General features: G+C 43.2%; 1 protein-coding gene across 1 annotated transcript; it reads right to left on the bottom strand.

The window, feature by feature from the left end:
* Nucleotides 1-1,371: 1,371 nt before the first annotated feature.
* On the bottom strand, nucleotides 1,372-16,294 carry pibf1 (progesterone immunomodulatory binding factor 1; the record flags this gene model as incomplete). Its single annotated transcript, XM_079279830.1, has 18 exons — nucleotides 1,372-1,510; nucleotides 1,809-1,988; nucleotides 3,520-3,604; nucleotides 4,443-4,573; nucleotides 6,425-6,527; nucleotides 7,345-7,435; nucleotides 7,710-7,860; nucleotides 9,077-9,242; nucleotides 12,715-12,813; nucleotides 13,286-13,411; nucleotides 13,501-13,562; nucleotides 13,666-13,785; nucleotides 13,887-13,995; nucleotides 14,073-14,206; nucleotides 15,107-15,226; nucleotides 15,345-15,543; nucleotides 15,789-15,889; nucleotides 16,028-16,294. The coding sequence occupies 18 exons, from the start codon at nucleotides 16,292-16,294 to the stop codon at nucleotides 1,457-1,459; spliced, it is 2,298 nt and encodes a 765-aa protein (XP_079135956.1). The 3' UTR covers nucleotides 1,372-1,456.
* Nucleotides 16,295-16,616: the final 322 nt, after the last annotated feature.

Here is a 16,616-nt window from a genome sequence, read left to right as displayed (position 1 = left end):
TCTAAATACATTGACAACAGTGTCGTAGCGCGTGCACAGTACCAGCCAGACCGCATACATAAAGAAAGTGACGGTTAAACGCACCTGAAACGAATTTTTTTTTTATTCTAGTGTTTTAATCTTATTTATATTTCAAATGAATATGTACAATGTATATAGAGAGACATCCCAAGTGAAAAGGGTAAACAAAATAACTAACAGTACCACAATGAAACTTCCAGTTGATTCATTACATTTAGGCAATTGTTTTGTGTTAAAAGTTTTTAGAAATCTTATGTTTAAAATATGCAAATGTGGCATTCATTTGAACATTGTATAAAGCCATGTTCAAAATTCAAAATGCAGACATATTGGAGTCAAAGGTTTTTTACAGAGATTTTGGATCTCAGCCATATAAAAAGGGGTCAAAAAGATGTAACTAACAGATATAGCCGGATATAAACATTCCCCAGTTGATTAATTATACTAAGACAATTATTTCTTTGTATTATAAATCTTCTGAAATATGTTTTTTATGCTAATGAGACATTACCTAATGATAACTTTTGGTGAATTTAGAAGAAATCTACACACACAAATAGATAAAGCATAGTAAAATAAACCTCTAAATATGATATGAATAAAATAACTTTTTTTTTTGGCCAGCATGTCATAAAGACAAAATTGGAGCGGCAGTAAGGACTCAGCAAGTGAGTCTCTCATTAGACCCCGCAAAGCCTCTTAAATGCACGCTTGTTTCAAATCCCACACCTCCAGTTTGTAATGCAGGCTATCAAACTCATTTATTTTCTAAGCTTCTAAAATTCCTTCTGTCATGGCGACTCAGTTTGTACAAAGAATTGATAATTCACACAACTGATACACATTCTAATATATTGCATTTTTATAGCTATTTCATATAACAGGAAAACAAAGTGGTGTATTGGAAAGCATTGTAGGCTCAAAAAATAAATAAAACAGCTTTAAAGCCGTCCTCTGGTCGAGTTTAATAGGACACCGATAAGAACATGGCTGAAATGATAACGGTATGCCTACTATGTCTATATTTAAAGCCAAAGGAGCCTCCGCTCGTGCAAACTAGAGGCTAATGTTCCTGCAATGCTGTTTGTCTGTAGCCACTAGTATCTGCAAACCTGGAAAAGATGAGAAAATAATGATAGACAGACCTAATAAAATAAACCACTGCCAAGAAAGAGGAATGTTTGGGCAGTCAGTTAGCTAGGAATGTGTACCCGGTGGAAGGTAATACCTCTGGTTTTGGACCAGTACGCGGGGAATTTATCCTCTCTGAACAATATGTAACCACGGATGAGAACAAAACACTCGGACACCAGCAACAGTTTCTGCTTTTGTATTTCAAACGCTGCTGACTTTTAAAAATCCAAAAAAAAAAAAAAAGAACACGATTGTTAAAGCCATGAGAATTAATAGCACCGATAGTAACAGAAAGTAATGTTCATTTGGGTTTCTGCTTCGTCTTTTTGTACCAATCAGGAACTTCTTTATTAGTCTGCAAATGAAAGAAAAAGAGAGGAAGAATGATGGTTAGAAAGGTATAAAGTGCATGCCAGCAGGAGATGTTTGGATTGTTAAGATATTCTCACCAATGTAACTTTTACATGAGTCAAGGATGTATACTACAGCATATCTTTGCTCAGCTGACAACAGTAGGAAGCTCATATGAAACTAAATGATAAAATATGATTCATCATTTCCTGTCAATCCCTAGAGCTCCTTTGTCTGAACTTCTGTCCAGGCAGGTTAAGGTGGTGTGACTCATATAGGGAGTTGCTAAGTAAGACACTTACGAACACAGTGGGTTTGGGTTTGTTTGGTGACTCTTCTTCTGTGGTCCTGTGGATTTGTTTGGACTGGTGTTTTCCTGCACCAGAGGTCCTCGTAGCAGTTTTGTCAGTTTCCAACAGGTTTAGAGCATCTCCCTGTCTGGACCCCATGCTGATCAGGACCTGCTTCATCACAGCTAACTCCTAAAGAATCAACATGGTTCATGAAAATAGGGACACGAGGGTAAAACAATACACAAGAATCTCCATGAGAAATAACTGGAAGTGTAGCGTCCAAAAGGCCAGATATCTCAAATAAATCACCCGGTCATTTTTGACAGAAACTCTGTCAAACAGGTGAACTAAACATGAATATAATAAATGTATTAAAAATATCTAGTGTGATTGAAACACCTGACAATACTATTTCAACAATTTGTGAAACATTTGCTTTAAAACGTATGTTTCCAGGAATGTTTATTGCTGCTTTCTGATGACATGTTTGTCTGCTGAACTCCAACTATGGGACGACTTGCAATAAGTTCAACAAGCTCAAGGGTCTGCAGGGGCGGCAGCGGGGCAGAGGGGAGGACTCTGGGCCATTTCACGGTTCTATTTATCACCCCTGAGGACATGAGCCCTGGCATGTCACACACACATGCACACACACACACACACACACACACACACACACACACACCGGTGGCATCCCAAACAGCCAAGCTGAGGAACAGCTGTCTGTGACAGGGCACATACTTTGAACAGCAAACGGCTGGCTTGAGGAACACACTCCCACGTGCACGCACATAAGAGCACACGCAATCTTGAAGGAAGTGTTGCAACACAGTGAATCAACGGCAGAACGATTAGTTGGTCATTCATACATCTTCTGTAATAAAACATCTAAAAGCATAACCCTATCAGAAGGGGGAGCCTGGGACAAAAGCTTATCGAAAGGGGGTCTGTGGTCTAATTTGTGTCAGTTGGGGGTCCTTGACGTGAAAAACGTTTAGGAATCACTGGATTAGTAAAAAATGAATCAGCAGCCATGTTGATAATCGATTAATTGTTTGTCATTTTTTCAGCAAATTAATAAACATTGATGTTTTATAGAACAAACAAACACGAAAGATGAATCAATGATTTAAATAATCTCAGTCAATCTTCAGTCAAGTTGCAATTTTCATCCACGTCTGTCCAAAAGTGTATCACTTCATCATTTTTTCCCCGTTAGGCATTTATGTGCAATTGTCATTATTAGCTTGTCAATTCTTGAGTCGTGTCCAAAAAATGTGTTTTGTGAGGTCACAGTGACCGACCACCAAAATCTAATCAGTTCATCCTCGAGTCCAGGTGGATATTTTTGCCAAATCTCAAGAAATTCCCGTTCACTAGAATTCACTAGAATGGACCAGATGCTATTGCCGGCGCGGAGGCATAACAAAAAAAGGTTTTCATATTTTGCAACAGTTTGAAAAGGGGAGAAGCGGTTGAATCTGTTACAGCATCAACGGCGGTACTCTGACATGTGTTGCAACATGGTGGTTTTCCTGATAAATATTTTTTTCCAAAAGAAGGTTTCGCTGGAATTTCCTGTTTCCGTTTTGAAACAGCCGAATACACTGGAACAGAACGAGAGACTTTAAACGCCGATGTCACAACTACATATCATCATAGTCGAAAACGTCACACAGCTAACATGAAAAACAGCAGCGGACATCGTCATCATGTGTACCTCTCGGTGGTTGAGGAGTCTCTCCAGATCGGCGGCCATGTTGTTTTTCACCTGTTGCAGTGCAGTCCGTTCTTTCCTCAGAGAACTGGGGTTGCACCCAAGAACATGCAGAGAGAGAGAGAGCAGATTTTAGGTTAATAGAAAAACATTACTGAACATATTGTGAGGAATGAAATCAACATCCTAGTTACTTACGAGGTCATGTGATACTTGAATCACTGATTTACGGTTTAAGAGATTCTTTAAAAGAGATGATATCGTCAGATTTAAGAAACAGTGTAATATACTGAATACTGCAGCTATCCTTTGTTAATAAGAGATTTATTTGGCTTTGGGGGGGCTCAGGTTAGGGTCAACACAGGACCAGGTGTGGAGGTGTGGTATACATTACAATCTGAATGTCTCTTTCTGTGATCTCACAAAACAAACCGCGAATACAATTAATCCTTAACACGGACAGAGTGAAGTACATACAGTGAGAGTCTGTGTCTCTGCTGTGAAACACATATCACTGCATCGCCACAGGAACACTTCAATAGAACTGTCACATGGGGAGGTTTGAGAAGCTGTTGGGGATTTTGAAGAATTTCTTCCGCTCCGATGCTTGCCCCAGGTGAGAGCTCAGCGGTAGTGAGCAGCAAGAGAAAACCTGTAGTCTGTCAGTTTGCATATTTCTCAGGTGAAAATACGGAGGGGGGAGGGGGGGGGGGAGGGAAGATTTAGGTTAGGGCCAGGAAGCAACAGTGTTCTGATGTGAAAAACGAATTTATTGGGCACAAGGGTGGAGAGGTATGGCCTGCTGCCATGATGAGTAAATTACAAAACACTAAATGTAACCAAGCACAACACTTAATTGACTTCAATGCTTTTTTTTGAAAAGGCCATGCGTGTCCTCTTTGTGAAGGAACGTTTTATACATGTACCTGACATCGTCCTCAAGCGAGGTGAGGCGCTCCCTCAGCGCGGTGATCTGTGTGTCCTTTTGTCTCACCGTCTCAATCAGGTAGCTATAGGGCTGCTGTGTCTGCTGTAGCAGCTGGTTGGCAGCCAACAGCTGAGGACACAACACACAATATGCGCATAATTGAGCAATCATTAAAAATGACACAATGTCAGGTTTAACGGAGGTCCCTTTTTGTTCAGCCCCACTTAATGATACACCTGAGACTCAGGTGTATCCTTTTTTTCCACAAGTTTAACCAGTTCACAAACTGTGGCGAGTCACGCATGATGCAACTAAAATAAATACACACCTGTCACCATGCTGTTCAATGTACTGAAATAATAGGAATGTTACTATAATCTATAACTTCGCTTGAAACTGTTGCGTTCACTTTGCATTGAAGTTCTTAATTAAATGAGAAAATACTCTCCAACTTTCCATTTGGCAAATATTAAATTCACACTAGAGTATACAAAAATAGGCCGTTAGACTATTTATTGAATTATCAGAAAACCTGCTATATCATGATAAATATAGTTCGTGAGATATGAATGACCTGTATCGGGATAGAAGTATCGGCCAGTCCGACTTTACATGTGGTTAATATTATAACATGTATGACTCACAACCACGGCCTTATCTCTGATGTCATACGGAGTGCCAATAAATGTGAGTTTTTATGAAGACGCAACCAAGTTGTTTCCTTTTTATTAAAAGTAGTAGTATGAAGTCATGAAGTTGAAATACAGTGAAAGTTCGTAATCTCGAAGTCACTGTCAGAAAAGCACTTTTACTGTGTTTTTGACGATCCTTCATTTAAGAGGCTGAATGTTCCGTGTGTTTTAAGATATTAGTCACGAAGTATCATGCTTAGAATCTGCAAAAACAATAGATAAAGTCAGGGCGTTACACATTAAACCACTTTTACAGCCAGCAAGTATAGTGAGCAGAACTGGGTGGGAGGGTGGGGCATCTGTGTGGGTGGTTAAAGTGGTGAACACCCTTCATAGTGAATAATTTTTCACCCTTTTCTTTCACGTTTGATGCATTATGAGGCATTCAAGGCGAGAGTCAGTCAGTCACACCTGACAGTTGAATAGCTGTTTTATTTAATCTCACACCTGCCCAGCCGCTCTAGTCATTGTTGCGCAATCTCTCTCCTCATTGGGATTATAATAAAGAGTGGGAACAAAGCAAGCACATTGGTTGCCCAAGCTGTCGCTCTCACGATTTCAATCCTTACTGGATGATTTTTTGTTTTTTTAGCGTCAAAGGCATGAGAAATAGACACGTGACTTCGGTTTCACGAATTTGGCACAGACACACAGTCACGCACGGACAAAATACACACTTCCAAAAGCAAAAGTCTCAGCATTGCACCCACATGCACAAAATATGCCAAACAAAAGGCAACAACGACTGGCTTGCTGGGTTGTTGGGCGAGTGAAGAGCGTGGCCGTCACGGCCTTTGGCACTGTGGCAACAAGTGTGACACGCACCAAGACAAACCTCTCGCTCTTCTCATACAAAGACTTGGCATGTCTGCTGTTTGTTCTAAAACAACCTGTCATCTTCCTGGCACAGCTTTGAAAGCCGATTCAGAGAAGTGGCTGGACAATTGTTTAACTTCCACACATTTTCTGAAAAAAAAAATGAAATAAAAGAAGGGCAGAAGACACTCTCATTAGGGAATCCTGGAGTGTGTTTGATGATACGTGTGGTGACCGACCTCACGGGCTCGTTTTATTTTGCTTTTTGGTAAAAAAAACATCTGAAATAAATCATACGGCTTTGATAGAGGCTGTGGAATAACCATAATCTGAGTTGCTGTCACTGACTTGCAGAGCTTTGGATGTTTTACATTTTCTTAAAATTAAACTTTATCCCATTAATAATGGTCTCGAGGCAGGCGAACACCTGAACGCTGTGTGTGTGTGTGTGTGTGTGTGTGTGTGTGTTTACCTCTTCAGATATCTGTCCGGTCTGTGACTTGTGTCTGTCCAGCTCTCTCCTCAGAGACGTGTTCTGCCTCTCGAGCTGCAGCACCCTGCGGGCCAGGTGAACGCTGCACGACACGCAAACACAAACACAGTCGTGGAAATTCCAAAACATGACAACACCAATAGGTTTACACTGGCGTGTACCTCCATGTTGTTTGCCCTACTGTTTGTGGAACCACAATACCGGTAGTTTGGGATCAGTTTGAGCTTTTGGGCTGCGCATACATGCTTCAAATTAAAGTGTGGAGTACGAATGCGGTGCCCTTGCTTGGAACACACACACATCTTCAAAGTCAACCTGCAGCTTTCACAATTGTGACGCTATCACGGTGACAAAATGTGTTGACAGACAGACAGATAGAAATATAAACAGCTGGCAAAGTACCCACAACCGCCTCTGTGGTGGTTCCCCTTACAGTAGGTGTCTCCAGGAACACATTTTGCCATGATGACACACACACACACACACACACACACACACACACACCTACACACACACACACACACACACACACACACACACACACACACACACACACACACACACACACACACACACACACACACACACACACACACACACACACACACACACACACACACACACACACACACACACACGGTAAAAACAAAAGCAACAACAAGCTGGTGACTACGACCAAATGATTGTTGGCACAAATCTAATTTCCACCGGATATATCAGCACACGAACACAGCACTTTAAACCATTCTATATTAGCATGCGGATTTCTTAATGAATCCAGTATATTTAGGAATAAGCACACACGGGTGCGATGTGAGCAAATTCCAGCGTTCATTTGTTGCCATCTCGTATTACGTGTCCTCCTCTCCTTGAAAGGTGAAGTGCATCGTGTGCTGTACCTCTGTTTTAGTCGTCTTTTAGCCGTCGTGGGAACGTTGGCTCCGTAGCCGTACGAGAACAGCACTCTCTCGGCCTCCTCTTCATTCTCAACTGGCAACAGACAGAAACACAAATACTGTCTGCGTACATATCTCCAGGACCATTATGATAACAATGTGGCGACGTGTGGGTGATTTTATTGTCCTGTTGTGTTCCAGCCACTGTCACAAGGCCCTTCACTACAAATAGAGAATAGCGATCCCTACATCTTAATCCAGTACTGTGCTATCTGTTAATATCATGAGACACATTCCCTCATGCCAGAACAAGGCATTTGAAGGAAGCAGTGCTTGGTTTGATTGTGCTTTCATCTTTCTGTTCTTACTTTCAGCAGCCTGCATGGTGACTTGGTCCAACTCCTGCTCCAGCTTTTCATACGTCTCCAGCCGAGACGCCTGCTCGGCATTCTGAGCGTGCAGCTCCGCCGCCCGCTTCTCTGATGACGTCTGCAGTCTGTAAAACTCCTGGGTCAGGAGCTGAGGGACAGGAGGAGAGGAGCGAGGGAGGGGTTGGGGGAGACAGAGAGCCAATGAGCCTGTGGTGGCCGGTTGAAAAAGATGGAATCCTATTTTTACTGTATTTTGCATTTTTTTTTACAATTTTTGTACACGCAAAGCAAGCCCCCAGTTGTGTTACATTGTTTTATTTTAAGTTGTTTTAACAAAAAGAGAAACATTGTTGAGACAATATTGCCGCACTATTATAACTAACTAACTAACAATGTTCTCAATTTTCATGTCAATTTCTAAAGAGAAAATATTTGATGTTACTTATACTGAAACTCCTGTTAGGCTTGCCATCATGGTAAATGTGAAAAGTAATGTTGACCTTTACCTCATTTCCCCACATTTACAAGCATAGACAAAAAGACAACGAGAGTGAAAGCAAAAAAAAAAGGGAGGGAAGAAAATCTAAATGAAAGGACGACTCTTATTCCACAAAAAGCTTTAAACCTCACTGTTGTAAAGAACGGGAACAAAATCAAAGCTGAACAACAAAGTCAAACGCTAAACTAGCTCTTCATTCACGGTGTGGTCAAAAAGAGAAAAGATCTTTGACCCTCACGATCATGTACAACGCATGTTTCACCGTGCACTTCCCTCTGGCGAGCAGGACGGGGTTAAACACAGGTGAAGAGGTGAACCTCGGCTAAGTGCATCCAGACATCAAGAACAACCTGCACTCAATTAACTTCTTGTATAAATGGGTGTGCTACAGTGGACAGAGATAAGAATGGAGCCGCCGGACCGACATACAAAGACTGGCTGGAGAGTGGAGCATTAATCTTTAAGCACTACGGATGGACTCCTCCCTGAACACAACAACGACTCACGCACCGGTTGTGCATTTTCGCTTGTATTCGTTCACGTGATGTTTACAGCAAGTAAGCAACTTGGACACCAAGAAACACTCATGGTGTCAATCTGTAAATATGGGCCCAGTTATGTTCTTTATTGCTTACTATTAAAAATGTAGAATATGAATGAACAAAGGGGGAATCTGTTAACGACACATGCACGGATGTATAGGCTTGTTTATCATTTAATATCTATCTAAAACCAACAATAAATGTGAACTGGCTGAAATCAAATGATGAGAGGAAGAGGCACGCACAAATGAAGAGATAAACTAATTACTGGGTGTACCGCAACAAGTAAAACATCTTCATTCTGTCCTGGTATTTAGGGGTACCTCCAGCTTCTTCTGCTGTTTCTCACACTCCACCTGGCACTGGGCCAGCGCCTTGGCCGTCTCATCCTTGACCATCTGAGCGCGCGCCGCTTCGAAGGAGTGCAGCTTGGCCTGATTGGACAGCTCTGCTACGCGGCTGTCGGTACCCAGCTGCAGCTGACGAAACCTGCATGGGCGGAGACACACACACACACACACCTCACTGAACATGAACGTGAGTAGGTGTGTTCAAAAGAGTGAGGTCATGTGTTTTGGTGCAGATGGATACAGAAGGTAACCTCAGCTCTGCGCCGCTGGTTGAGCTCAGGCATGCCTGTTGGTTTCAAAACAAAAGTTGCAATGCATTCCTTCGTTTATGTCGAGGCACAATCAAACTTGTTTGGAAATTGGCAAGGAAGGGACTATTTAGCAGTTTTTAAATGTTCAAAGTGGTTTGTGGAACGTGGGCGTGGCAACTCCAGCGGTGCTATATGTCACCAAGCAGGAAAGCAGGTCTTAAATATTTATGGCTGCGATAGAGCAATTACTAATGGCCCTCCCAGCGACGTTTGTTCTTGCTTAATTCATCTGTCATGATCGTAGTTGGCAGCAAGAGAAACTTGTTTCAACTCGGGTGCTCAGTAATTTAAAAAAAAAAAGAGATAGAACGTATTCTACAGTTTTGGTTCTAATGTCATTCAACAACATCGCAAGCAAATCTATGGTTGGTCATTGTTTATCAGGCAGCCAAACATTTTAGTTCTACCTCCCCAAACACGTGAAACACAGACAGGCAACGTTTGTTTCAGCCCAGTGCTCTTCCACACACACACACAGGTTGGTTGGATAATATTAATAACTCTCCATTACAGCTGACCTGATAGGATTTCATCATCCACGGAGCGCGGGCCTGAGCTGAGTGCTCACAGTGACAGACATGTACACATGGTCAACATTGCCTTCTTTTATTAATGGCGGCTAGATGGTCCAAAAAAAAAAAGAGAAGCAACTTGCTTCACCGGAGTGCGTTTCTCTCTTTGCTTTCAGATTACATTTTAATAGCAGTATGTACCGCTACAGAGCACCTGACTCGGGGTTATCCCAAAGGCAATCTCATTACAGCTAAGTTTAGGTCTGCTGGAGGGGTGAAAAAACACATACTTCGTCTTTGTTTTGGACATGTTGATCACCGTAACTAGCCTGTTGGCCAGCATTCTGTAACAGAGTGCCGAGGTTCAAGCTGGTTCCTCGATGCTACAAATCATCTGACGCCATTTCAAGCTTGTCCGCCTCATTCTTTGCCCCAAAAATAGGGGCATGCGTGGGGTTAGGGGTTAAGGGCTTGAGGATCGCATCTGTCGTTGCTGGCTTGCGATGTGACGCAGAGGGGGAATGTGATCGCAGCAGAGAGCGAGAGAGCGAGAGCGAGAGCGGTGTGTGAAGAAAGATCAACAGCTGGTAGCTTGGATCTAGAGAAATGACTGGTATGTAGTAGTAACCCAGGAAAGAGACACTGCTGCTGCTGCTGCTGCTGCGTACGTGCGTCTCTGTCTGCCTGTTGGTTGCAGATACGATACTGTGAAACAAAGTGTAAATAAAAAATGCTCCGTAGTACTGAAAGTTAAGTTAAGATGTGTTGTGGAAAAACATATTTTTCTTTCAATACGAAGAACAGGTTTCCAAAATGTGTTCAGAGACAAATCAGATGCAAATGCATATAATGTATTCACCGGCAGACATGTGTGTATGCAGCAGAAATACAGCGCGAACAGGAGACATTGTTCAGGAGGCTGACTGAAATAAATTCTGTTATTCGTGTGCGCAGCACGGCTCACAATATATCTGTTGCAATTTCCACGCAGGTTTTGAAACTTCATACAAGGCCGTGACCCTGAGGAGTCTTCTGAGGCTGGACTGACACGGGCACTGTTGCCCCGAGGCCGAGATAGCGACGAGCAACTTGGATACAAATCACTAGGAGGATGTTTGGGAATCGGGAAATCACTTAAAAGCGGCAGTACATTAAAATGTGTAAAAATCGGAAGAACACAAACGAGCTTCAGCTTAATCGTTGCACCGGTTTTGTCAAGCACAAGAAGAAGAAGAATGAAGCAAGTCTAAAAAAGAAGCTATTTAAAATCCTTAGTCACAGTTGAAGGGGATTTCCTCAGCATCTAAATAGTCTTCAGTCCTACACAGTATGCTGTCTCACTTTGAATTCAAACCTGCCATCTCACTTCCAAATGGCAGCCGGCCTTCAGATTCACATTCGCTTAAGATTCAGTCATTTATTGCCGTACCAACCGCAGTTGATTTTCAATTTGTTTCGGTGCGCTGAGCGACGAAATCTACAATCACATAATCACAAAGCACACGCAACAAAAAGCATACTGTCACAATTACAGCAACCGTACCATCAATACAGTCATGCAACCAGATGGCTCTCGTGCCCTTAAAGTGCATGTGCTCGTTTGTACAACCTGTGACGCATTGAGGAGGCGGATCGCTTCAGGAAGCGAGATATTCCCATGTTGTGGAGGAGGGCCTTACAATTCAAAGCGGTTAGTTGTGACCAGACCAGTGACACCAGTTGCTACTAAACTGACCTTCAGTGGACTTCTGACCCCCCACACACACACACACACACACACACACACACGAAGCATTCATGTGATCTTTAGTAAGAGACGGTGAACCACAGCCACCAAAACCCCTGCAGCTCCCACAACATGCGCTAATGACAGACTGCCGCTGGCTCACACATCAGCATCGGAGCAACAACAAGCTCACGGCTTGCAGGAAAATACAGAAGAAGCTCAAACTGAATGTAAGCTCATGGTACAGCAATAGATACATTTAGAGCCAGGTCACTATGAAGCCTGCTTTATAGAGCCTGCTTAGAGACACCACACTACAAGGATGAGGAAATTATGTGGTTTAAGCACGTGACGCCATACTTCAAATTCACACCGTTTACTGTCTGTCAGTTCAAGAGTTGCCCTCAGGTGGAGTTCCGTCCCTGATGTATAGCGTTGCCAGTGACCTACATTTAGGCAGCAGTCGTGTTTGACTTCTAAAAGGCCAACGGAGCGGTTGAACCCGCGACATCTCGTCTTTATTATTTATTCACTCGAGTGTCTAAAAGAGGCGCCGGGTCTGCAGGTAGCTGCTGAAGATCAGGGAAATGGTGAACACTGAGAAGTAGAACTGGAGTATTTTGTGAGGTGAACTGTATGTTAGTCATAAAGCAGATTCTACTATATTATTTATTGTTTACACGCTCCAACCGTTCTCCTTCTGGTGGTTTAACGGTATAGGTTTGGTTTTATTTGACCAGGTTTTTGTTTTCTGCCTTTGTCCCACAGATAAAGAAGGTGAATAGAATTACCTTTATAATAAACAAATACAATTCATCTGCATGGCTAGAGAACACGAGAAGTGAGTGAGAAAATGTGTTTTTTCTTATTTTTTCTTTTCGTGTAAATCTGGTGAACCAACTTTTTGACTGACACTTCAAACTTCACTGTTTGAGTTGTAGTCATAAAAGAAAAGCAGAAAAATAAAGACTAAAAATGAAAAGTACCCGTCGGTCGATATACATCAACACACCGATACAAACTGTATGGACAGGTGTATTACATCTTCGGGTAAAAACTCACTGTTCCAGCAGTTGGTCATATCTGGACTGAGTGTCTCTCTCAGAAGACACCTCTCTGTCCTTCTCCAGCACCGCATTGTCTCTGGCCTCACGCAGGTTCCTGGTCAATAACACAAACACAACAGTCGATAATTAAAAAAGCTTTTCTTCTTTTGAAGTCATGTTGCTATTTCCTTTTATTTTGATGCTACTGGAAAGTACCTGTGCTCACAGCTCTTCCTCTTATTAAATGTTTGCATATTCATCGTTTCAGTTGCTGACTGACGCTGTACTGTATGCGAGATGAGCGGTTGAAAACAAAGAGTCAGTCATCGTCTTCACGATTGCTGGTGTGAGCACAATTCATCTCTTCCCCAACACATTTAATAAATAAGAATGAAGCTTCCTGCAAGAACATAACAGACAACATCTGCACTTGATTTTTTAGGAAAGACTTGTTTTTAGATACACAACACAGGCCTTGTGTCATTAGCTAGATAATGTTAACAAAATGTGCAACTTCCTCAAGTTTGAATAGCGCCGCTGATATGTTTTTACTAACGTTCAGAGTTATATATAATAAAAAAAGATACCTGTTCTCCCTCTCGTACATCTCCCTGGAGGTTCTCTGCAGATTGTCTATCTCGTGACTGGTTTTCAGCCGGATGTTCTCCAGCTCCTCTCTCAACTTGGTCTCGTACTCTGACTTATAGCGGTCTCTGTAAAAAAAAAGATTGGAACATCTTAGGTCTCCCACATTAAAACCACTAGAATATTGGCTGCTGGTGTAAAAACAGCCGAGTCTAACCTGGATGCCACATATTTTTCGTAGGCGTCCTCCCTCGCCTTCTTAGTGTCTTCTAATTGCAACTAGACCACAGAGTCAGGAAGTGAGAGCACGTTAGAAGACTCCTTCCTGTTATTGAACATCTGTTGTATTAGCTGAGCCGCCGGGCTGATCAACTGTACGAACCTGCAGCCTCTCCAGGCGGTCTTCTCCATGTGCACAGCGGACACTGAGCTCCATGTTCTGCCTGTGTAGATACTCCTTGTCCTTCTGCAGGAGAGTCACTGACTGCTGCGACGTTGCCACCTGGAGGGAAATAAATGAACTATTACAGAATGAAGTACACTCAAAGAGACTTCAGTGAGAGTTATGGAGCAAAATGGTCGGTGTAGGTGTGCGTGAAGCACCTCTTTGCTGAGTGTGTTCCTTTCTCTGGTCACTGCTGTGTAAGTCACGTCTAGTGTCTCATATCTTCTCTTTAAGTCCTTTAGTTCTGCCTCAAAGCTGTCACGCTCACTATAAACCACAGTGTGAAAGGTTAACATGCATTCGAACTTGCAACAGCAGAACCCTCGTCTTCATCACACACACACCGTTTGATGGCAGGGTAATTGTCCCGGCGATAATCTCCTTCTTGGATCAGCTGTTTGGTATCGGCCAGTTCTAGTGTCAGTCTCTGGCTCCTCAACTCCAGCTCGGTACGTAGCCGCCGCTCCTCCTCGTAGCTCTGTGGGTACAAAGACAAGTTTTCACGTCATTAGTTATACGATGCAATAAGCATAATAGGTCATTATACCTCCTGAACACTCCACATTTTGGTCGGCCTACATTTTTTCCAGGTAGGAATTCTGCAAGAATACCCGTCAAGAAAATTTACACAAGCATCTCGCCTCATGCTGCCGTGACAGTCCCTGCCGATTCTCTAATAGCACATTCATGTTGTGAACATCACGACCTTTTTGTGGAGTCATCTTGAGCTGATGGGTAATGTACCTGCTGGATGTGAGTAAGTGTTTGTTTTTTTTGCCAGATTCCTACGCTGCCTTCAGCATGTTGGGTTATTATCTCATCAACGTGTCATTTATGCCTGCAGGGCGGCGCCTGCTGACTTGATGGCATTTATTTTGGTTCATCACACCACTCTCATTCTAAACACTGCAGGCTGTGAAAATGGACATTTTGTAACAGACACATCTAGCATGAACAGAAGATATTTCAGGTGGCTTTTGTGTCTTCCACGTTTTCATAGTTAGGTTAAAAGGTAACTGAACCTCTTGACCCTTTCTGCATTCTACATGCCTATGCTTTATAAATATGTGACTCAATGCCTGAAGGAGTGATTGTGTGTTTAAAGTGTGTTTAAAGTTTGTTCTGGAGCATTTGCACAATGCAAAGAATGCAGCTGATTGGTATTGCGGGCTTATATTCGTGCTCACCAACTCAAAGTTATGTTGAGTTGAACTTTACAGTGTACGTCTATGATTTTGACAGATGTGAAATGGACATGAACACAAAATGGTGATAAAACATACAGAATACAACAATGCGCTTAGCTTCAAAACAAGGGACCTCATATCCAGAAAGATGAGCGAATACAACATAGAGGTGGAGTGTAAGTGTGCCGTACCTCCATCAGCGACTTCATTTGGGTTCTGTGTGTATTCAGGTCATCGGTCAAACTGTCTCTCTTCACACTGAGCTCAGCCAGGTGAGACCGCAGAGGAGTCACCACCTCGTAGAAACGCATCTAACCACACAGAGAAAGGGTCGCCATGTCAGCTTCATCATGCCCTCGATCATAACGTGTCTCTCTGGTCCGACAAGGTGGTGTAAAGACTAGGGAGAGCCCGCCCCCCCATACTTACAGCTACATACTCCTGTATGGAGACCTTGTCGTCAGGGAGGTCGCGGAGCTCCTGGTACCGGTCCTGAGAGACGTCCAGGTCCCTGAGAGACCTCCGCAGCTCTCCGGCCTTCTCACACAGCTGCCGGTTGGTCTCCTCCAGCTGCTGCTGCCTCAGCAGGATGGCCTCCATCTCTTGCTTACGCAGAGCCTGCTGCTTCCTGGTGATGACAATCTCTGTCAGCGCAGTTTACATTTGTGCTTACCGGCCGATTGATGGGATCAACTTTTCAGATTTCATCTTAACTGCCTCAGTGTGTGTGATCTTAAATCAGAGTTTACTTGGAAGTCAATAATGTGTTTGTACGGCTAGATATATAGTAATGAGAGAGAGACAAAGAAAGAAAGAGAGATCACATTGGAGTATATCTGCCTGGATTTCACTGTCCATCAACCATGTCCTCACCTGTTCTCCTCTTGAGTAAGTTTCAGCTGGCTGTCCAGTCTCAGGGCCAAAACTTGTTTCTGATGTAGAGCATCATTCAGCCTCTCCTCCAGCTCCTCAGTCTGACATATAAAACACAATGCACGGACACAATCACAAGACTATTACTGCAACAAAGATGGCAGTTACTGGGGACAAACTTGTGATAAGTCACGCCCACATATCCACATAAACACTGTGCAGCTTCCCTTCCCTTCTACCTTGGACATGTTGTCGGCCTTCATGTTGTCTATGATCAGGGTTTTCTGAGAAAGCTCAATTTTGAGCAGCTGGACGTTGTGCAGCAGCTCCTTCCTCTCGATCAGCTGGCGGGTCACCTTCTGGGAGCCGTCCCGCTGCTCGTCGGACGAGGAGACATCCTCGGTGGTGGGCACCGTTGTTTCTAGGCTGATGTCCTCCGACTCTAGGTCCAGTGAGCTGGATACGTTGGCTGCTGTCGGCCTCAGCTGTTGCTTCTTGGGAGGCATTTTCTGTTGTTTTGGTCCTCTTTTTAGCGAGTTACTGGAGCGGAGATTACGTGATATTACAAAAGTTTGTCCTCATCCTCAAGAAATTAGATATAAACGCCTAATTTATCGTTAAAGTGATACCCCGGAGCTGACAAGAGCACACGGTGAGGTGTTTTTGTTTTTAAGGGTCCCGCTCTGGGCCGCCTGTGTACCGCCAACACAGCTCGACTACGATGGTGACAAGGGACGTTGACTACAGCGCCCCCTGCGGTAATGAACATGCACTACAACGAACGTCCACTTGTCTGTAGTTCATTTATATGCACATAGCATGCAGTAC

The sequence above is a fragment of the Melanostigma gelatinosum genome, assembly GCF_949748355.1.
Source record: "Melanostigma gelatinosum genome assembly, chromosome: 12".
Lineage (NCBI taxonomy): Eukaryota > Metazoa > Chordata > Actinopteri > Perciformes > Zoarcidae > Melanostigma > Melanostigma gelatinosum.
The sequence above is the reverse complement of the archived record's forward strand: the minus strand, read 5'-3'. Positions and strand labels throughout refer to the sequence as shown.